Below are 22,577 nucleotides of genomic sequence, written 5' to 3' on the forward strand. Positions count from 1 at the left end.
AAGGTTGTAACAAAGTCTTCATCCTGACTTGTACAGTTGGGCGGAGAGATTGAGATGAATTTAGGTCGTTAGTAACTCAGAATCTTCTGATCTGTAATCAGGTACTGCGTCAGTGTCTCAGCTTGCAGGTTCGGTGACTTCGTTTCTCACTTCCTCCATGCTGCCCAGCCATGTCTTTGATAAGATTTACCGTAACTTTTGGGTTGGATTTGTTTAAACCTTGTGCGTTTGGTGGGCAAACTTGGTTATGGCATATAATCACCCTGGATGATTGGATTTGCATAGCTCTATTGGTGGTCTGTGTATATCCGGAGAAAGAATATTTGTTTGTTCAATGCGTTTGACATTGAATGTTCCAATCTATGTCATGTAATTCTAGATTATGATTCATACTTGGCATTCTATTGTGCTATTCTACAAAGAATGATCTCTAGATTGTCGATTCGTTTATTGAATATATGCGTGGCTTCGCTTTGCAAAGCCCAGCAATTAGAGAAAGCTGAAACAGTTATGGTTGATGGGTTACGACTGGGTTATCTCCCAGATGTTGTAACTTACAACACATTGATTGCGGCCTATTGCCGATTTGATGGGGTTGATGCAGGATACAGGGTTATCCATAAAATGAGAGAAGCCGGCATAAGCCCAGATGTTGTTACTTACAATTCCTTGATCGCTGGTGCCAGTAGACATCGACAACTATCACGAGCTCTTGATCTGTTCGAAGAAATGCTCCATAGAGGTATCGCTCCTGACGTGTGGAGTTACAATACTTTGATGCATTGCTTCTTTAAATCTGGACGGCCAGAGGAAGCTAACAAAATTTTCCGGGATATTATTTTGGCTAATCTATCCCCTTCTTCAACTACATTTAACACCATGATTAACGGCCTCTGCAAGGCAGGATATACCACTAATGCCCTCAGGTTGTTCAGGAACTTACAGCACCATGGGTTTCTCCCTCATCTAGTAACATTTAATATACTCATTGATGGACTTTGCAAATCAGGTCGGTTGGGGCAAGCGAGAAGAATTCTCAAGGAGCTTGGAGAATCAGGTCACATCCCTAATGCCATAACTTATACTACTGTCATGAAATGTTGCTTTAGATCTGGAAAATTTGAACAGGGGTTTGAGATATATTCAGAGATGAGGAGTAGAGGGTATACCTTTGATGCCTTCGCATATTGCACTGTAATCAGTGCATTGACTAAGAGAGGCATGATGAAAGAGGCTAATGATTGCATGTGGGAGATGGTGAGGAATGGCTCCGGGTTTGATATAGTTTCCTACAACACTCTGATTAATCTGCATTGCAAAGAAGGTAATTTAGAAACTGCATTTCAGTTGTTGAATGAGATAGAGAAAGGTGGGATGGAAAGTGATGAGTATACCCACACAATCTTGGTTAATGGATTATGCAAGGCAGGTGACATTGATAAGGCTCGGCAGCACTTGAAGCATATGAAGATGAGGGGTTTCCAATCAGACTCAGTGGCTTACAACTGCTTGATTCATGGGTTATGTGAGGCAGGTCAGGTGGATTATGCAATGAAGGTCTTTGAAAAGATGGAGCTGAAAGATTCTTTTGCATACTCTTCCATGGTACATGGTCTTTGCAAAGTAAGAAGGTTTCATGAAGCATCCAAGCTCATCCTGTCCTGCCTAAGAGAAGGAATGAAAGTACTTCCTGCAGACCGACGGGCTGTTCTTTGCGGGCTTCGTTCTTCAGGACTTAAACAAGAAGCAAGGAAGCTCCGTTCAAAATTCTGGATGGCTAGGGCTCTAGCATGCTGAGATGAATAGTCATTGGTTCAGGGAGATTGGGGACAGAATGATATATTCGACCGAAGGACTCTGCCCTTGCTACATGAAAGCTATGCTGCAGTTTCTCATAAAATTGATCTCATCTGAAAAAGGCTTATACTCATCTTCTGCATTAACAACAGTTGATTTGTGATATCTGATTGATATATGGACGAGTGAGCTTAATTGACATGGAACCAGAGAGGACACATAATGCTCTTCAAAAACTTCACCGAGATGAAATGTAATATTCTGATCCTTTGACATTGATGTCTCCAGTTGTATGGCAATATTTATACTTAGACCCTCTATTCTTATTTTTTACAGGTTTCTGGTGGTTGTTTGGTGTTGTCTGAGACCACCCTGGACTTGCCTACAAGATCTTGCTTCGTATCATGCCAAATTTGTGTGAATATCAATCTAAGCCTTTGGTTGATATTTGCTTTGACCTGACGCCAATGTATGAGAAATGTAAGTTTTATTTTATATATTTTGTTGTAAATATTATTTTAATGTTTTCTTGCACATTTATTTTTGTTCAATAATCATGGGGCAAGATATCCTTTCTAACAGACAAAAGGCCTTGGAAACTAACAGACAAAAGGTAGAACAAATACAGGACGAAGACCATAAGTGTAAGAGAAAACGATTTTTGGCTGGCTTCTTTTGATTTGTTTATTTTTTGGGTGAGTGCCAAATATTAAAGAATCTTAACTTTGATGATTGAGAGGACTGATGGAGGATATAGTGAAGCTTTCATCTAGGTCTAGAAGTCAGTAACCTGAAATACAGGCATATTTGGTAAATTCAGATGTTTCATGTCAATTTCTTTTAAGATATCACGGTAATATTGTTGATGTCCATTGATATTCCAGGCGGCAGTGAACAGAAGCAACAATATATGTACTTTTAAATTATTTTATCACTTGAACTATCCAATAGAGAGAGTGGCCGAAGATATATAGTCTAGAGTTTCCACCATGAAGTTATCAGAAGCTCTAGGATCATAGCCTGCAAAAAAAGGGGTGAAATTGTGAAATCTTTTATAAATTCATAAATGTTATTTTTATAGATTCAATATCTTGTTCTAACAACTAAAGATGTTTTTTGCTTCCCCTCTCCCAATGTTTTGATAGATAAGGTTCAGAGATTTTTGTGTGTAAAATAAGGAGCTTAAATGAGGCTGCAGTTCCAAAGATGTTGTGTAATAAACTTTACAGATAAAGAACCTTGTGTCAGGTGAAAATAATGTGAAGAAAAAGTCAGGATAAATAGCAATTGCCAGAAGACTATATCACAAAATGATCATCATGGGCTTAGTAGTTTCTATGAAAAACATGTTACTTTCTTTTTTGGGTGAATGGATAATATATTAAAAAGGAAAAACACACACACACACAAAAGGCAAACAGGCTATCCAAGGGCAAACGAAAAATAACCATCAAAGGGAGGATACAAAAAAGACATGGGGGTGGGGGGTGGGGGGGGGAGAAACAACTAACAAAAAAGGAGGATACATCAAAACAACGGGGGAGGGAAGAAACAAAATCAAAGGATGGTACATCAAAATTGAAATGTTATTTAAATCCATCAGAATTTTACAGAATTGAAATGTTTCAGCTGAAAAGTACATACTAAAGCTTGATGGTAAAAAAAGAATAACATTGAGCACATGAGAAGAGAGGAGTTTCCCCTGCCAGCTGGTATGCAAGAAGGGAGAGGAGTGTAGGAGCTTCTTAATGAATACAAGTTGATCGAACCAACAAAATATAACAAAAAAGGAAATGTATAAAATTTGGCACCTTCCCCCTTTTTCTCCACCCTTTTAGTACTTACAATTGTACTTTGATTGTCATTGTTGACATGTATTGGCATGGTTTTCACTTTGACTAGAATCCTGTGCTCTTTGTTTTACCTGTGCCATCTAAGTCTCCAATTCTGTTCTACACATTTTGATGTTTGAATGATCTTTAAACTGTGATTGCGTGCACCTGTTACAATGTTGATGAAAATAAGAATTCCACTACCTAATCGCTCCCCCCCCCCCCCCCCCAAATGGTATTATTTGGTTTTGGAAGGATCAATGTCCACCATTGTAATGAATTACCATGAGTATTAGAGTTTTTTCTTTTTGGTTTCTAATCTTCTTCTTTTTAGTTACTTATCTAGTATTTCATTTCCATAGTCTTGGAAAACAAGTTAGAAAATGACCCAGAGAAAGTGCAGTTAATAGTAAGATCCATGTAGCCTGCCACCCTAACTAATGGGGCCTTATAATATTCATGCAATTCAGTCTGGTTCATTCCTAGATCCTTTTTCTATCACAATTTTGTTCGTCTAGCTGTTCCAGTTTCCAAAACTCTTGCCATTTACATTGGACATGTTTGTGGCTCCTAAAGAGTTTGCTCTTTCTAGTTTTCAATGTTTGAGGACAATGTCCAAAAAAATAAAAAATTGAGGGCATGAGATTTGTTGTTGCCATTTTTGGTGCGAAGGGAGGTTTTGCCATTTCATCTCCCTTGTTGGTGGTAGGAGGCTTTTTCATTTCTGTTCCTTTCTTTAGCCTGTGTTTCTTATCATGGCAGGGTGCTTCCACCGTATTTTGCTCTTTTCTTTCTTTAATAAATTTCCGCTGTTGTTGGCTATCCAAAGGGAGGGGGGGGGATTGGTTGAGATTTTTGGCTTCCTTTGTTTTGATATAAAAATGTAATTTTCAGTTATATAATTTATGATATGACAAATGTTAGATAGAATCCAACAAAATTTTAGGAAAAAAAACATGTAAAGTCCTAATATTCAACTAAATACATAACTTTAGATAAATGAAGGGGACGAGGGAGTTATCTTATGATTGCTTGCTAACCTAATCAGAATTAGTTCATTTACCAATCACTATGATGAAGAGAAAATGACAAGAGTTTTTCTTTTTGGTTTCTCATCTTCTTTTACTTATCTAGTATTTCATTTCCATAGTCTTGGAAAACAAGCCAGGTACTGACCCAGAGAAAGTGCAGCTAATAGTAAGATCCATGTATACTGTCACACTAACTGATGGGGCGTTATAATATTCTTTCAATTCAGTTTGGTTAATTCCTAGTCTCCTAGATCCTGTTTTCTATGACAATTTTGGTTCATCTAGCTGGTCCGGTTTCCAAAATTCTTGTCATTTACATTGGATATGTTTGTGGCTCCTAAAGAGTTTTTCATTTCTAGTTTTCATTGTTTGAGGGCATTGCCTACCCAAAAAAAAAAAAACTAAAATGTTCGAGGTAGTTGATTTACCCCCTGACCCTGGTTCCATTTTCCTACCATATTTTGTAGAAATTTAACATAATTCAGCAACATTACATGAGATTTGTTGTTGATATTTTTTGTGTGAAGTGAGGTTTTGCCATTTCATCTCCCTCATTGATGGTAGGTGGGTTTTTTCATTTTCATTCCTGTTCCTTTCTATAGTCTGTGTTTCTTATCATGGCAGAGTGCTTCCACTGTATTTTGCTTTTTTTTTAACTCCAATAAATTTCTGCTGCTACCCAAAGGGAGGGGTGGATTGCTTGAGATTTTTGGCTTTCGTTGTTTTGCTAAAAAAAAAGTAATTTTCAGTTTTATGACATAATAAATGTTAAAATCCAACAAATTTTGTACTACTAAATTTGTGGAAAATGGCTCACATTTCCTGCGGAAAAAAGCATGTATAAGTCATAATATTCGATTTGGACGAGAGACAGTTATGATTGCTTACTAACCTAATTAGAATCAGTTCATATACCAATCACTAAAATGATGAAGAAAAATGCCAAGCGTAGAAGTCTATCTCTGCATTTTAATAGAATATTTTTCTCCAAGCCATTTGTTTTCTTCTGTTGATTTTCTCTTTATTCGATTTGAGTTATTATATATTGGTTGACTGGGTACACTGCAGAGATCTTGTATGAATTGGAATATGTTGGTTCAGTTATTCAATTTTCCTGCTGTCTATCCTGGATTATGTATGCCACACTTTTAATTCCTTCACTAAAAAAGTCTGTCATGCCACTAATGCTTTACAATAAATATTTTATGCAGATAATTTTATTGGAGGATCTTGGAGTTGGCACAGGCTGTACTGTTCCTGGTGTCGTAGTGGCCGGTTTGACTGCATTTGAATTATTTAGTCAACTATGTAAAATTATATATGTAAAATATTAAAATATAAATTGTAAGATTCAATCCCTTAACCCCTGTCCCCTTCTCTGTTGGCGGAATTCCATTCTATTTGATTCATGGGTAACTGTGGCCTCCAATGCTTCAGTGCACGGTCAATGGTTCTGGAGTAATATGTTCTTTAGAAGTTACACATATAGATTCATTTTATCTGATAAGGACAGGAAAATGTTAATTGGCAGGTTTTGAGCAACAATTCCAAATTTCCTTATATTATGAAGGAATTGTCCGAGTAGATCAAAACCCAGTTGAGCATTCTTGAGCTGATATTGCATGATGGAGTGAAAAGTCAATAGAAAAACCTTCCTCTTCTCTTTGCTTTTGAAGTCATCTCGTTAATTACTCAGTGGTGTAGCTGCTTCAGTTGATCAGTTGTGAGCATGTCTTGAAAGTAACGGCTTGTTGGTGGTTCTTTTTTTTTTTTTTGGGGCGGGGTGTTTGGGGGGTTGGTTAAGATGTTGGTGCTTTTAGTTGCACCTTGCTAAACTTGAAAAGGATAAATTCTAGATTTTAGTCAGGCATCTCTAACACCCCCCCCCCCCCCGGCAAAAAAAAAAGAAAAAAAGAAGCATGCAATTGACTACTGCTATTTGCTGCTTGACCACTTTCATGTAATCTGTTTCCATCAGCTTTGGAAAATTGTCAATTGACACATGTATTCTAATATATGATACTATATTCAAGTTTTTTGAGTGTCTGTGGTCTATGTAAGCTTCCTACAACAGATGTTACTGCATTATGTCTTCGACTAATATATTTCCTGGAATATATGTTGTTTTCTGTATATCCTGGGTCTTGCAACTAATATCATGTTTCAGACTATACAGATTAGCGTGTTCCAGACTGTAGGTATTTATCTCACATAGATGGGGGCAATGAACCACGGAGATCAGTGGAAGTGGTCTGTAAATGCAGAGAGATGCTCCTTGTTGGAGCTTTTTGGGTCAGGTTAAAACTTGTAGCTCCTTGGGTTCATTAAAAGATCATCTGAGTTGTTTTTATGAGCTAACCTCTTGGCTGCACATTAACGTCGATAATATGATGATGTCTTGGAGATGTAAATTATGAGCTAGGAGTAAAGAAATGACGTATCTATGTTATGTGAATGACCTAGATTTGAGTTGATTGGAGCAAGTCAAATTTCTACCTAATCTGATGATCATTTAACTCCCCCACTTTCTACATCTATTTATCAAAAGGAAAAAAAAAAAAAAAAAATTTCCTCCATTTCGGACAGTTGGAATGAAGAAAAAGTCTTCTTTAACTTGTGATTCCTTTCTTACTAAAAGGAGTTAAAGCAATATCACAGACAAGTTAAAACAATTAAATTTGGAAAATAGTTGTCACTATTAGTGGTTATTTATATGACCATTTTTCTGTTATTGGGGATTTTATCTTATTTTCATTATATTTAATCATATAGATTTTTATTTTTTTATTTTTTTATTTATGACATGTTCTATGGCAAGCATAATTTCTCCCCCTACAAGTGAAGTTTCAAATAGCTGATGGTGGCAACAGTGTTGGGAAGTAGGGATCAAGTTTTTCTGGAGAGTGCAGGTGAAATTGTTGACTTGCTGGCATGTCTTCTAGCAACATGAACCGGAGTAATGCCCTTAATGTAGAAAGGGTTCATGTGTGCCTTGTGCGGACTCCTTGCAATGCTCCCCCGCCCCCCTGCGGCACGACCTTAATTGAAACTTTCCATTTCCATAGCTGTGGCGGAGGTTATTGTCAATGGAAACTTAAGGCCATTGATTCTATCAGTCCAGCTGAGAGGAAAGAGAGAATCACTGCCATTCCAGTTCCTAAGAATCCCAGGCCTTTGACTGAAGCTTTGAGCCATATCACAACCAGCTCTGATTGGCTTTGTGATCGTCCTTCTAGGCCCAACTAATTTAGGCTGTGTTCGGTATGCGCTTTGAATAGATTCTGGGTCTAAAATGCATTCTGAAATTTGATTCTTCCCTATTTTCTTGCTTGAGAATGCATCCTAGACCAGAATCTATTCTGAGAATGCATACCAAACACACCCTTAATCTCCACAATTTTGAATAGAGTAACTAGGTTGCATTCTTTTCCTCATTCAATTATGCCAAAATACAATTTCTTGGAGGGTGGGGGAAGTAAACAAAAAATACAAAACAAGTTTTCCGTACAGAAGTTGATTTTCCAAGCCGTTTTTTCCCCCTGACTGAATCAAGTGAGACTTCAGCGAACTAAGTTGCTACAGCAGCTAATTTTCGAAAGGATAGTAGTTTTCTGTCTGAAGTGTGGCCTACGCCAGCACTACCATGTGTCAATCTCTCTCTTCCTCAAAATAAGAGGGTAGAGATGTGTTTTCATATGGAGAGGAAAGAGATACATTCATGAGAGTGTTAAGCAATGTGGGACTATACTCCCAAAACAAGAGAAAGCACATGTGGGGTACAAAAGAAATGCACTAAAAGACAAAACATAATGCATACTTTTTTAAAGAGTTTTTATGAAACATCCAACAATTTCACATTTACAAGGAGAGATCTTATAACAAATACTGACCGACAGAAAAGTTGTCCCAAAAGAATTAAAAAAAGAAGGGTTATCGTTGTCTAACCAATTTGCATGTCTGCTCTAACAATTATTTGACAACATGGCCGAGGAACCTCGTTGCAACCTTGCAATAATCACACTGCAGTACTTCCTGTTTGAATGGTTGATTGACTAAATGCCTCATCTTCTGTTGGTACTGAATCTAAGAATCCATACCTTCCAACTCTTAAGGCTTGGGAATATGGATGGATGTACTCAAAGGCTCAATTTTCATGCCAAGTCATAAAAATCAAAGCACTAAGATGTATTGACTGGATAAATTCACACCATAACATCCAGCCGTAAAACACAGTACTGATAGCCACATAGGAGAATGCAGAATTATGTTTGATGAACAACTTACATCTCCGGATCATATCCCTGTCAAAACAAATTTACACGGAAAAACCATGGAAGCATAAAAGCTATTACCAAGCATGCCATCAGGAAGTTGCAAAATGGCTGTCCTTGCCAGCATCCTCCACCCCTTCTTGATTGGCTGGTAGTGCTTGCAACAGATCTCCTTCCGGTCCATTCTTCCATGGCTCTGTTGTTGCCAACGCCTGTGATATTTTTGGCAGTCTCACCACAAATTTCGCAACATCTGCATAAATCAGAAACAAGGACATATTCATAGGTGCTCTATATTTACATTTTTGTTACCACAGAAATTAAATGCAGAAAAATTAATTGATTGGTCGGGCAACACTGAGAAACCACTTTTGTTTGTAAAACTTACTCAATAAGCATGAAGCTTGTAAGCATGCTCCTAAAAAGTTAAAACCTAATGCCGTTGTTATGTAATAATAACAGATTTACTAAGTTAAATGATAAACGGTTCCACTAATTTGACATTTTAATAAAGAGACAAATATACATTGAACTTATTTAAGGGCCAATATATGGACAGTTGTTCTACTCCTTGCAGTCAGACAAAGATACTTGAACTTAATGAGGGGATGGTACATGGACGGTTTTTCTTCTCTTGCAGTCAGCCTACGTTAAGTACTTAAATATTCACCAAAGAACTAGTTGTGATGGCTACAGCAGAAGGGGCAAATTATATCTCTTGGAAAAGTCAAACTTCTATGAATGGAAATTGACATTATCAATTTATCCTCTGCTACAACATAGCTTCAACACTTGGTCAGCTTCTTATTAAGAGATCATACTAACCAATTCAAGCAATTATATGTTTTGTCCATGTTTACTGATAACAGTACACTCTTGCATAGGAATGCTTATATCTATAACAAAATCATCATCAGCATTACCTACTCTACTATACTTGGAGTTGGTAACACAAACCCTACTCCACTAGCTTCCACACAAAATAGCATGGTTAAACTGAAGATCTCTATAAGCTCAAAACTGTGGCCCAGAGATGCAGTCAGTAAAACACGTCCATAGAAAATGAAACCTGATATCGAAGTATGACTGCAGACAAAGAACGTACTTCAAGTTTAAGGCAGTTCAGTGTAGTGGTGTTTGATTTTACTGAATTTTTGACACTTTGTAACTAAATACCTGATCAAAGTGTACCAGAGTGGCAATAATTTCGTACTGCAATCAATAAAGTGAAGACAAGGCCGATACTACCTCCTGAGGTGGAATAAGTTGGTATTGGCAATAAGTCTACTATATTGTAAGACATTTAACTGGGTATGTATGTTCATACTGTCTCTAATAAGTGTTGAGAGAGAAGGACAATACTAAAAATATCATTAGAGGGCCTCAGCTGGAGAAAACACAGGCAGATTTGTCAGCAGCAGACAGGGAGGGGGCTTAAAGTTGTCAATAATCACATTAATTCTCTTCAAAGAATTTATTTTATATTCATTACTTTGGAAATCATCCAAATACTTCTTTAGCTCTGTGAACCTAAGTACAATTGTTGATGAAGTGCAAATATTCAGCCATGAAATTTGAATATTAAGTTCATAATACATACAAGAAAATAGAGGAACACCTTTCTCTGTCAACACTCTGAAAGTTTTTAGTTTTTGCCTTTAATTAAGAACCTATTCAAGAGATTAAATACAACCAGATCAACAATAATTACATTATACCATCCAAAAAAAAAGACATTTCTCCCCCAATGGTACATTTTGCTTTCATTGTATTATTCAACATAAGCATCCTACACATATAAGGGGGATTGGGGAATTGAAACATTTTTTGAGTAACACTATAAAATCCTCAAAATAACTCCTTCAGCACCTCCATGATCCAAACCCCCCCCCCCCCCCCCCAACAAAAAAAAAAAGAAAAAAGGACCAAGTGTAAATACACTGTCTGCAGCTGAAAAGTTTATTAGGGAAATAGGAAGTGCAAAACACTGGACTCATACAATAAAATGGAAGGAGATTTGTGGTCAAATATTCACCTTCAACCCAATGCCTTGGCGACACAAGTTTAACTGCGACATCTATCTCTAAGACCATAGCATCTTGGCTCCACAATTTTACAACCACACTACTTTGATTGCACTAGAAGCAAGTCAAACAACTAATTGACACAAAATTCACACCCACCTCTCCCCCCCCCCCCCCGGCGGCCCCAAAAAAAAAAAAGTTGGCTAAATATGTAAAGAGAGTGTAAAGTCTTAGCAATAGAAATGCTAAAGCCTGTGTTTTAGCAATAAAAAGGCTAAAACGTTTATATTTTCTACACACACCATGAAAATATGATGTTCCATTCGTTCCTCCCAAGACAGCCAGAGGGCCAAGAAACGTATCATTTTAGTAACTGAGATATGAAAAATGAAAGCAATTTCTTCCAAGTCAGGACACACAATGACAATTTTGCACCAACCAAGGTCAAATACCAGAGAGATTGACACACTGATCACATGCACAACTTGGACCAGGTTTTGAGATCTAGAAAACTAGCTTTATTTACCAAACACATAAAAATCAACTTTCAAAGTGATTATCAACCAGTCAACCTTACAAATGTTTACCCAGAAACAAATTGGTCTGGTCAACATTCCAGTTTTGAGAAAAAAACAAATGCGCCTGGTCAACATTCCAGAAACAAATTGGCCAGATCAGCATTCCAACAAATTGGCCTGGTCAACATTCAAATGTCAAGTCTTTAAATTCTCAACACCACTCCACATGGCTAAACTCCTTTTCTGTCTATTTAACCAGAAACAAATTGGCCTGGTCAACATTCCAGTTTCTAGGACTGGCGTCAGATATGATGAATATGTCTTAAATATTTACAAGAAGCACCATTCCACATAAAGTTTCTGTTCCCCAGATGCCAGTTTATTTAAGTTAACAATGCCTAGGCAAAGAAAAATGAACTTGCATAGATGATATTCATATGCAATTGGAGGTCCAAATCAATTACCTACACCGTAAGCTCTCTATATCATAAATCGATTTTAGGTCCAGATAGACACCTTCCTCTAAAACTGATAGTTACATTGCAGCATATGTAGCCTAGGTAGAAAAAACATAAAGTTGCATGACTGGAATTTTTATCACACCACAGTTTGTACTCCATAATATACATTTTATTGGGCAACCATATTTCTAATGTTCTACACTGAAACCATTTTTAACAAGTAACCAAAGTTTGATAAAGACAAATTTTGCCCATCATTCCATCTAATCTTTAAGGCTAGCTATCATAATGATAATACATTGAAAAGGATTCACACTTCATCATCTAAATCCTACAAATCAAGTGTACCTTTTTCATTTCATACTGATGCATAATTAAATCATTGAATGTACCTATACCACACCATTCATGCCAGGCATTGGAGTTCTGTTTCAACCTCTGCATGACACCCCCTTAAACCCATGACTGTTGCTGTAAAATTTTTAGCTGATAGTCATCAACAAGTCAAAAAAAATATTGCATCAGCCTTTTTTTCAAAAAAAATTCCTCCATTAGATGCCCCAAATACTTGAGTGTCCCATCATTTAAAGAAACAGCTTCTCTTTAGGCAATTAAAAATAGTAAAATCCAATTATCTTTTATAGTTTCTGATCAGAAGCAGGACCAACAGACAGTACTTCTCTTACGTGATAGCCTGCAGTAGTAACATCTTTGTACAGGCTTGTAGAGTGTATTTTTTTGGTTTCACCTTCTGGACTCATACTCAACTACTGGGATTGGTTACATTAATTGCACTCAGCAGTTGATTTTGTGAAGGACAATTCTTAATTTAAAAATTGTTAATCATTCAAATTGAATAACTACAAGACACATTCTACGTGTGCATGTGTGTGTGGGTGTGGGTGTGGGTGTGTGAGAGAGAGAGAGATTTCAAACACCAAGGTTAGAGTGATAGGTGTAGGCTGACCCATTTCCACCTAGGGGATTTCTTGGGATCATGTAATTGAAGAAATTTACATCCCATCCTATATTATACTTATGCACAGTAGAAACAAGCATTGGCAAAGGTTTTTGTTCGTTTAACTGCATGTTACCTAATTTCTCATTTAATTTAGGAATACATTTATATGCTATGGATTTTCTCACTGAAAGCAGTAATATTATTTGACATGCAATGTTTAACACTTGTATGAAATGTCAATACATGCTTCCTACTAAGGAAAGAGGACGTTGACAAGTGGAAATAAGTTAGAGCTCCAAACAATGAAATAACACTAAAAACTGTTTAAAAACTTGATCCAGAATCCCTCATCAAATGACATTCAGTTCTTTTTTATTCTATTTTATTTTATTTTACATCACTATTTGAAAATGGCCAATGTTTCACAAAATGGTGCATGTTGAAACATTCTTTGTCTCAACACAGTAACATTGTAAGCATTAGCATAGATCAAATTCTAATTACAAATTGTCTTCACTATGTCTTGTGCCTCTAGTGTGTTTGTGCATAGAGGCTAAGTAGTTCTTCAGCTGATTTTTTTTAAAAAAAAATTTGCAAAAGTACACAACTCAACTAAGCCTCACACCAACTAATAGTGGTGAACTGTGACGAGTATATTAAACAGCTCTTCACCTATTCCGATACAGATGAGAAACTTCAACATGAAAAAAGAAATAATTCAGTAATCAGGACTTGATGATCAACTTTTATTTTTTTGGGTATGATGAATTGATGATAAACATTTTAGTTTGAGATGACAGTATTTTGTTTCATTTAACCATGAAAGTGGTAGATAATGAGTTCGTCTCCTGTAATTGTCCAGAGCAGATATTAAATGAATCCTGCAGTATGTAACCAATAGCAAATTTTCACAATCAAATGGTAAGAGGCAATTTATGATGAACCATAACATCAAGTCGGGATAAAAAGCACAAATTGTCCTCTCAAAAAATCATGCCAGAGTAAATCAACATGAAGTAGGTGTAAAAAAGTCAGGAATCCACGAAATCCACCAGATCTTAAAACAAGGTGGCCAGAGAGTCGGTATTAGAAATTAGAAAAGAAAATAATACCTGTTGCCTTTTAACCTAAACCAGGTCTCAGCACAGTGACGGTGTGAAAAGCCGAGTTCGTCTTTACAGCCACAACCAAGTTGAATAAGATCTGACATATCAGATGACTGATCGGAACTTAAATGACAGATCCTACAAATCTTCTCGCTATCCCAATTTTCACTGCTCAATGTTCCACCACTGCATTTAATATCAATGGCACAAGAATGTCTATCTGGTTCAGAAACGCTCGCCTTCTGTTCTTCCGCAAACACCTTACTAGTTTCCAATACATTGACCTCGGATTTTGAATCTCCATCTTCTGCACTAACACGAGCAGCTTCTTCAGATCTTACCACAACTACAGTCTCAGATGCAGCCGTACCACCCGGATTCGATGAATTCTCACTGGTTGCTTGCTCATCGTGAATTGGATGATTCGATACTTCATCCATTACTTCCTCACAGCACCAACTCCCAAACACGAGTCTTTATACTCAGAATGAGGAAATTAGTTTTTCTTTTTCTCATATACTCTGCTCTAGCACTAGAATTCTAGTCGCAAAGTCGTTCCCATTAACATCAATAACTAACAATACTACGATCAGAGGAATTGATATCACCCCAATAACCCACTCCTATACAATTTCTTATTTCAATTGTGTATCAAAAATCAAGTCTTCGAAGTCTAGTCTAGTCCCCAATAGAAGAAAAACAAACAAGAACGAAAATCCAATCTTTGCCTTTTAAGGAATTAGCCAAACCAAAGATCATTACGCCATTTGATTTCTTCGATTCCAGTTTCCACGAACGAAAGGTCTGCTTAAATCACAATAAAGATTCTACTTCTTCTTCGGACTTTTCGTATATACTACATTATCAATAGAGATTTGTAAAGGTTTCTTCTATCCAGGCTCGACTGCTACAGAAAGGTCAGTTCTGTTGACCTCGAAGCTTGTACCTTGCCCCTAGTGTCTTCTCCGCCATTATCAGATTAGGTGAAGAAGAAGAAGAACTGAACCTAAAATATTAAATTAAAAGAAGAGTTCGAATAATAGATTAATGATTAAAAGAGACAAGATTGGGATCGTTTCGATTTGAAGAATGAAGAAAAGAATTACGAGGAATCGTCGTCAGTTGGCTTTGAGTTCTTTTCATGATCATCTAAGGAAGAAAGATATCGCCTGGCGTATCAATCGGATAACCGCCATGGCACACAGACAAAAAAAGAAAGTTTTTCTAATGAATTCTCTATTACATTTTGGTAGTTTATTCTGGATATTATTTTTTTGGCTGTCAAATACCCCTGTATTTATTCATATTCTACGAAATCAACTCTACGATGATTTGTAGGATAAGGGGTTAAAATGTCCTTTACAAAATTCCTTCAATTGTTTAGGATAAGCTCCCAGATGCCACGTCCCTGGTCGAGGAAGAGCTGTGGGTCCTACTCTTTTGTCTCTACCAATGTAAAAGAGAATTCTACACTTTTTGTACTGTTCATGCCCACTACCGAATGTGTACAGAATGTGTACACGAATGTGTACACTCCCGCATTTAGCTCGTCTCCAAGTGCTGCCAGCCGTTGGGTTGTGTCGTACACGGTATACATCCCTAAGTGCTTGTCGAGATGTATGCGGTACAATTCAGCCGTTGGATACCCCCTGACAGCACCCTAGGCACTGGGCTCCCTGGATACGATCCTGGAATGCATAAATTAATTGTCCAAAATCAAAGCCGTCTGATGAAATATCCTTCAATCTAAGGGTTGTGCGCGCAGCTTTTGCACGAAGACACAAGGCTATGTCAAATAACTATTGCGTCTTCCAAGGAATTTTCGTCTTTCCATAGGAGTGCAGCGGACATTTTGTGCAGCTTTGTGTCTAGATGCAAGAGCCGTGTAACTTACACAACCAAAGAGCATTCTTTTTTGGGTTTTTCTTGGCCGGCTTCTTCAATGTAGGGTAATGGAGTGCAGCCCAGTTTCTCGTATGGCCACAGATGGTATTCAAAAGAGGTGGGTCTCACTCTTGGATTCCATCCTCCAGCTCAAGCCCGTGCAAGAATAATTCTCATACGAGAACCCAGAGGCCCTTTCCGTCCTATTACGACATGATGCCAAAGAAAAAAAATATTATGGAATGTAATATTTAAGATCCTGAGCCAGCCTGGGGGCTCTTCTATAATCGACTTTTTATTTTCCTAAAAGAGGGGAGTGGAGAGTATGCCTGACTTTTTCGTTTTGTTTTTTTTTTTTTTGCCCGGGGGAGGGGGTGGGGTGTGGGGGTAGTGACTAGTGAGGGTGGTTAGGCGTTAACATTACTTGCAAAGTGACAATTATAATTTGTAAGGTTGGAACCAAGGGAATAGAACACTTAGACAGGTTCCATTTAGGGTTGAACCTGTAACGATCCGCTCAATTGTTTAGCTCAGCTTGTTCGACACGATATACTATTTTTCTTTATTTTCATTTCTATTTTGTCTTTTAGTTAACTTAAAAGGTTTAGAAATTTTTAGGTTCTTAATATTTTTATAATAAAGTATAGAAGATTTTTTTAAATTTATCTTGAGAAGATTTATGTACTTAAATTTTTTTTTAATTTTTTACTTCATTCATGGTGGGGTAGAACGAAAAATGGAATATATGGTATGTAATTTTAATTATACTAACACATATAATGAGGTGATGAAAGAGAGGGAAATTGTGCAAAGTGTTTTTTTTAAAGTCTTTTTTTTAGGTATCTAGGCTTAATCATAAATAAAGAAAGTGATATAGAACATGATGTTAGAATTAAAATAGGACATATAAAGTGAAGAGGTGCGTCCGAAATGTTGTGTGATTGACATATTCCTTTATATCTTAAAAGAAAATTTTATTTGATAGGCATACGATTGAATATGATGTATGTGACCGAATGTTGGACAGTTAAGAATTATTATATAAATAAACTCAACGTAGCTGAGATGAAGATGATGAGATGGATATGCGACAAAACTAAAAAAGATAAAGTAAGGAATCATCACATTAAAGTTGATTTGGGAGTTCCAATATATGATAATTATGAGAAAGTTGTTTACGGTAGCATAGACATTTCAACTGAGACCTTTAGATGCTCCAATATGAAAGAGCGAGTTGATTTTGATTGAAAGAGTTAAAAGAATCAAGGCTAGAGGCATATATAAAATGATTTTGAGAGAAGTGATGAGGAAAGTCATGCATAGTTTAAGCCTTGAATCAAGTATGACCTCGAATAGAACTGATTGAAGGGTAAGGATCAATGTAGTTGACCCCATTTAGTGCAAATAAGACTGAATTGTTGTTGTTGTTATTGTTATATTGAAGGAGAGTAATTATTATGTTGATAGAAATGTTAATCTTTGTTCTTATTATATTGTTTTGAGTTATGGAATATCATTTTCATTTCTATACAAACAACTAAATTAACTTGGCACACGATGAAATCTTAATTTTTTCTCTTATTAGGCTAAGTGTTCTCAGTACAAGAAGAGAGGGTGTTTACCCAACCCATAAGAAAAGCTCGAGAATTCCTTGCGTATACATCTCAGCTAGAAGTTGCACACTTGCTTGGGCCAACAATTTTGTCTCACAAATTGACCTTCATGTGAAGTTCACCCTTTCGTCATGTGACCTTTTTACAAATGGAAGGGAGAAAGAAATATGGGAAAATTTTATGGTAGGCTTTCTCAGTTGGGGAGCATGGCCCTTGCATTCGTGTGTGTGCCAGGGCCAATAAGAGTGCACGCTGGTATCATGGGGGTGGGGCTGGGGATGCAGTCAGGTAATTATTTCAACCCCTCTATGTCTAGGCGTGCACGGTACATTTTCTCATAGAAACATTTTCTTGTGCATGAGAAAAGAATCATTCATCCAATAAGGGGATTTTAGTCATTTCGACCTTTTCATCTGACATTTTGTGCACGACAAATTGACAATGCATAATAAAGAAATTGTAATTTTTTATTTTTTTTTTAATCTTTCGGTGTAGCATATGTCTTTAATGAGCATAAAATCCAGTAATTTTTCATGTTGATTCAAAAAATGTGTAAGACAATGAAGTGTTTAAGAATGAAAAAATAGAATGCCACTTTCATATTATTTTGAGAATCTTTTTTACTCCTAAGTTAAAAAGAAAACTTTTAAGAAAATCAAGTTATAGCTTCTCATTTCACCACTTCCCTTACAATAAGATTCACCCAAAAAAATATATATATATATAAAAAAATAAAAAAATAAAAAAAAATAAAAAAAAAAAAGACAAAAGGATTTAGCTTTCCGTAACCCCCCTCGCCTCATCTCTATATTGTAATCAAGAACTTCGGTCTGGTGTTAGAGTTTGTCGAGGGTGTAATAAAAGAATTCTTCCACCTCGGAGATGCCAAATACTTTGTAGAGAATTCTTTGTTTTTTTTTTTATTTACCAAATGTGCTAGGTTTTCTACATGACTAATGTAGGATCAGAAGGCAATTCAAGACGGGGTAAATTGGGTATTACGGAATAAAATTTCTTCTTAAAGAGTTGACCCAATTGATTAGAAGCTAAGATGTAACTAAAATCACAAAGCAACGGATCAAATAAGGGAAATAATACAAAGAATTTAGAGTGGTTCGGTGCCCAACTTGTACCCTACGTTCGTTATTCAATTGAGGTGCTAAAGTCTTTTGAAACTCTATAAAAGTCCCTTCTTTATAGAGGAGCTGCTAACAATAGTAAAAGAAATATGGGCAAGAGATCTCTACTTGGTCGCATGGTCTCTACACAAGCGTCTGGGCCAATGAGAGAGCACGCCTAGGTGGCAAAAGCATCATTTCATGGTGTCTCGTGAGAGGGCATTTGAAATAGCACCGAGTAGAGATCTTTTTCCTAAAAAACATATATAATTGTTAATTCATTTACAATATTAAAATCATGGAGAAAGCTAGTTCCCTTTCCGGCCCAGTTCCCCAATTCCCTTAACAAGGGGGTGCAATGGCCACCCTACCTCTGCTTGAACAACCTGCCCGATGAGGTCCATCCCCTTGTTAGAGGGATTGGGAAACTGGGTCGGGTAGAGAATTAGAGGAGATAATTTTTTGAAAAGTTCGCTCCACTTAAAATCATGAAAAATTATTTTCTCCAGTTTCGTGCACGGCCCAGTTCCCTAGTGCCTCTAATAAAGTGGGGTGAACCCCCTAGACAGTGTTCGGGCAAGGGTAGGGTGATATTGTGCCCCACCCTTCTTACGGAATTAAGGGGCAAAAGGGAAATAGGCTGAACAGGAAACTAGAGGGGATAAAGATCTTATCATTATCTAGTGACCTGTCTAATTTTTTTAGGAAGCAGTTTTAGGGAAATAGGCCGAACAGGAAACTAGAGGCGATAAAGATCTTATCATTATCTAGTGACCTGTATTTTTTTTTAAGAAGCAGTTTTTTGTATGAAAGTGTGGTCTACACCAGTGGACTCATGAATATACTTTATTAACGCTGGAACAACTTTTCAGAACTTGTGACCTGTCTACTGCTCTTTACTAAATTCTTAGAGCTGACCACGTCACTCTAGAACGTCGATAATGCAAATTGCACCATGGTTAAATGGAAAAATAATTGATGTATCTTTCAAGTCATTCATTGATCTCATCCGTCAGTTTAGCATCTTTGTCCCTATATAAATAAAATTAAATAAAATAGGCAAAATATACATGAATTCGGTATTCTTTTTCAGTTGAATTAGATACACTTTTACTTTCAGAAACGAAAGTGTGTGCGAGCAGGAGCACAAAAAAACGACGACGATGTGCACGTTAGAGAAGCGCGGCAACATTTTCTTCCTAACCCTTACCGGCGACGATGAGCACCGCTTAAATCCCAAACTCATCGATCAGATCCGTTCGGCTCTCCGCCAAGTCCGCGCCGAATCAACCCGCGGCACCGCACTGGTTACCAAAGGCGAGGGCAGGTTCTTCTCCAACGGCTTCGATCTGGCTTGGGCTCAGGCCGTTGGCGAATCCTCCTCCCGCCAACGCCTCGGACACATGGTCAATCTCTTTAAACCTCTTATCGCCGACCTGATCTCTCTTCCGATGCCAACCATAGCCGCCGTGTCCGGCCACGCCGCCGCCGCAGGGCTCATGCTGGCGCTGAGCCACGACTATGTGTTGATGAGGAGAGATAAAGGAGTGCTCTACATGAGCGAGCTCGATATTGGACTCCCCTTCCCTGAGTACTTCATGACGTTGATGAGGTCGAAGATCTCTTCGCCGATCGCTCGGCGAAACGTGGTGTTGAAAGCGGCGAAGGTGAAGGCGGACGAGGCGGTGAAGATGGGGATGATCGATTCGGCGCATGATAGCGCGGAGGAGACGGTGGAGGCTGCGATGCGCCTGGCAGAGCAGTTGATTGGTAGGAAGTGGGATGGGGAGATTTATGCCGATATAAGGAAGGCTTCGTTTCCGGAGTTGTGTGAGGTGTTAGGGTTGATGGATAAGGTCAAAGCACCCTCGAAGCTTTGAAATATACCCTCATGAGGTAGAATGAAATAATAATTTCGCATTCATTTATCATTTATCTGATCGTAATTCTGCGTTTGGTTTCAGTGAACTTAAATCTCTTCTCTGAACCATAAGAAAGGTTACTGTTTCTAATTTTCCCGGTGAATCTCTGCGGTGGTGAGCGGAGATTGTGGGACTTGTGATTACAGTTTATAGATTACTGTTTTGTCTCTTTGTGTCAACTGGGAGCAAAGTGAGGCGGTGATTGGATCGAGCCAAACTGCGCCATCATGGTGGACAGTTTGCTTTGGCAATTTGTGATAATGAAATCCTCTGTAATTCCCTCTTGCGGTGCCTTGAAGGTGTCCTGCTCTCAGGCTCAAACTTCAAGGCACCGACAAGATTGAGGCACTGCAGATGATTTATTTCCCTGCAATTGTTTTCACAACCATTTGCTAAACATCTCCCGGAAACACCAATGTCCATTGCCAGAATTTTTTTTTAACCCTCCCATAATTCACTAGCCAATTTGATATGCCACTGCATTTCAATTTCGCTCTCCTCCCTCCGTGGCCCAGCCACGGATCCTCTGCAGTATTGGCGGGTGGCGGGGCGGGAGTGCACATTCGACGGCACAGCAGAGGTTAGGTGGCACATATGACACATATGGCCTCTATTGTGCCGCTGGATGTACACCGCTACCCCCACCAATACTGTAGAGGATTTTAATACCTGTGGCTGGAGCTAGAGGGTCCAGCCCAGCAAAAAAGGGGGTGTCGATCATTTCACAGGTGGGATCCAAGTGGGCCCTATGAAATGACCATACCCCCCCTTGTTTTTGCTGGAGTCCACTCTTGACTATACGCAACTTCACATTGGAGCCATTCGGATAGCTCTCATCTTTCACGGATGCAAAGGCTTACCAATTGCCTTAAAGATTGATTTTCTTGACACCTGGTGCTAGGCTGGACCCTCCAACTCCCGCCACGGCTGGAGGAGGGTTAGATCTACTGCATTTGCCTTTGCAAAATTGATGAGCTTGGAAGCTTCTAAAGTGAATTATAATATGTTAATAAGTACCCTGGTTTTGAATCACCTTCCAGATGAGATGCCAGTTCCCCTATTTGCGAAGTCCATTCCATCTTCTAGCTGGAGATTGTACATATTTCTCTCTATAAAAAAATGTCTCTAGTGGCCTGAAGTTTAGTAACTATACCAATGCCTTCCCAATGGATTTGCCATTCAAGAATTCAATCTTCCATTGTTTCAAGTTAGGGAGAGGGTTTCTAAGCTAGTGGTATGGAGAACCCACCAATCAGTAAGGCGAGTTAAGATTCTTCAATAGAGGATAGGAGGAGACGGAATGTCAAGAAGAGAGAGATGGACAAAGGAGCTCTTGGCATAGCCTTTGCTGGCAGTTGAGAAATACTTTTCCCTTCAAAGTTATAACGTGGAGATTTGTAGAGTCTGTTTAATAACACTTCAAGAAACGTGCTTTTGTGTTTTTCTGTTCTAAGAAAAGGAAAAATACCCCAAAAAGTGTTTGATAAATGTGTTGGGTTTCTATTGTTTCTTGAAACAAAAATTAAATTTTATGGGTTAGGTAACAGATTTGAAGAAACAAGTATGACTTGTTTTATTCACCCAAAAAAAAGTATGACTTGTTTTTTGTTTTTTGAAACAAGTTCGAAAGAAATTGTGCCTGATAAAATAAGGTGGGTGGGTGGGTGGGTGTGGGGGGGGGGGGGGGAGGGAATAATCGTTCCAGTTTGATCAACTCATTTACCGCTTGCAACTTGCTAGTCTTCAATCTAGGGTTGCTCTATTGCAACTTGTTGGTCTTCGTCGGCCTGTAATTCGTCGGTCTTCTTTTCACCGCAGCTCGTCAGTCTCCTATCGCCAGCACCATCGTCTCTCTTATCACTTGCAACTCGCCAGTCTTCTTTCCACTGTAAACTTCTTAAAACCCTTAATCTCTTCGCTACTCAAAAATCTACAAACAAAATTACAGGTGAAAGAACATGCATAGGCATGGGGTAGAGACCTTTTTCTGTGAGTGATGTAAGCTCTTTTTCCACCATTTATATCCTAATGACCCAAAT

General features: G+C 38.0%; 3 protein-coding genes across 4 annotated transcripts; 2 read left to right on the forward strand and 1 right to left on the reverse strand.

Moving 5' to 3' along the window:
* On the forward strand, positions 1-2,007 carry LOC122649604 (putative pentatricopeptide repeat-containing protein At4g17915). The gene has a single exon (XM_043842817.1). The coding sequence runs from the start codon at positions 424-426 to the stop codon at positions 1,795-1,797; it is 1,374 nt and encodes a 457-aa protein (XP_043698752.1). The 5' UTR covers positions 1-423; the 3' UTR covers positions 1,798-2,007.
* Positions 2,008-8,622: 6,615 nt separating this feature from the next.
* Positions 8,623-14,629, reverse strand: LOC122652043. The gene is made up of 2 exons (XM_043845682.1): positions 14,008-14,629; positions 8,623-9,184 (listed from the first exon to the last, which is right to left on the reverse strand). Exons 1-2 carry the CDS (start codon positions 14,439-14,441, stop codon positions 8,965-8,967), a joined length of 654 nt encoding a protein of 217 aa, XP_043701617.1. The 5' UTR covers positions 14,442-14,629; the 3' UTR covers positions 8,623-8,964.
* A 5,102-nt stretch (positions 14,630-19,731) lies between these two features.
* LOC122652042 (enoyl-CoA delta isomerase 2, peroxisomal-like) lies at positions 19,732-20,579 on the forward strand. Of its 2 annotated transcripts, XM_043845681.1 has the most exons (2): positions 19,732-20,265; positions 20,299-20,579. In XM_043845681.1, exons 1-2 carry the CDS (start codon positions 19,780-19,782, stop codon positions 20,494-20,496), a joined length of 684 nt encoding a protein of 227 aa, XP_043701616.1. In that variant the 5' UTR covers positions 19,732-19,779; the 3' UTR covers positions 20,497-20,579. The 2 variants fall into 2 exon arrangements, with proteins under 2 accessions (XP_043701616.1, XP_043701615.1); XM_043845680.1 differs by having other exon boundaries at positions 19,732-20,579.
* The last annotated feature ends 1,998 nt before the right edge of the window (positions 20,580-22,577 follow it).

The sequence above is a fragment of the Telopea speciosissima genome, chromosome 2 (genome assembly GCF_018873765.1).
Source record: "Telopea speciosissima isolate NSW1024214 ecotype Mountain lineage chromosome 2, Tspe_v1, whole genome shotgun sequence".
Lineage (NCBI taxonomy): Eukaryota > Viridiplantae > Streptophyta > Magnoliopsida > Proteales > Proteaceae > Telopea > Telopea speciosissima.

Coding starts and splice junctions, on each gene's coding strand:
- LOC122649604 (XM_043842817.1), top strand. CDS start 424: ATGATCTCTAGATTGTCGATTCGTTTATTGAATATATGCGTGGCTTCG.
- LOC122652043 (XM_043845682.1), bottom strand. CDS start 14,441: ATGGATGAAGTATCGAATCATCCAATTCACGATGAGCAAGCAACCAGT. Junction 9,185..14,007: donor TTTAGGTTAAAAGGCAACAG/GTATTATTTTCT, acceptor TGATTTATGCAG/ATGTTGCGAAATTTGTGGTG.
- LOC122652042 (XM_043845680.1), top strand. CDS start 19,780: ATGTGCACGTTAGAGAAGCGCGGCAACATTTTCTTCCTAACCCTTACC.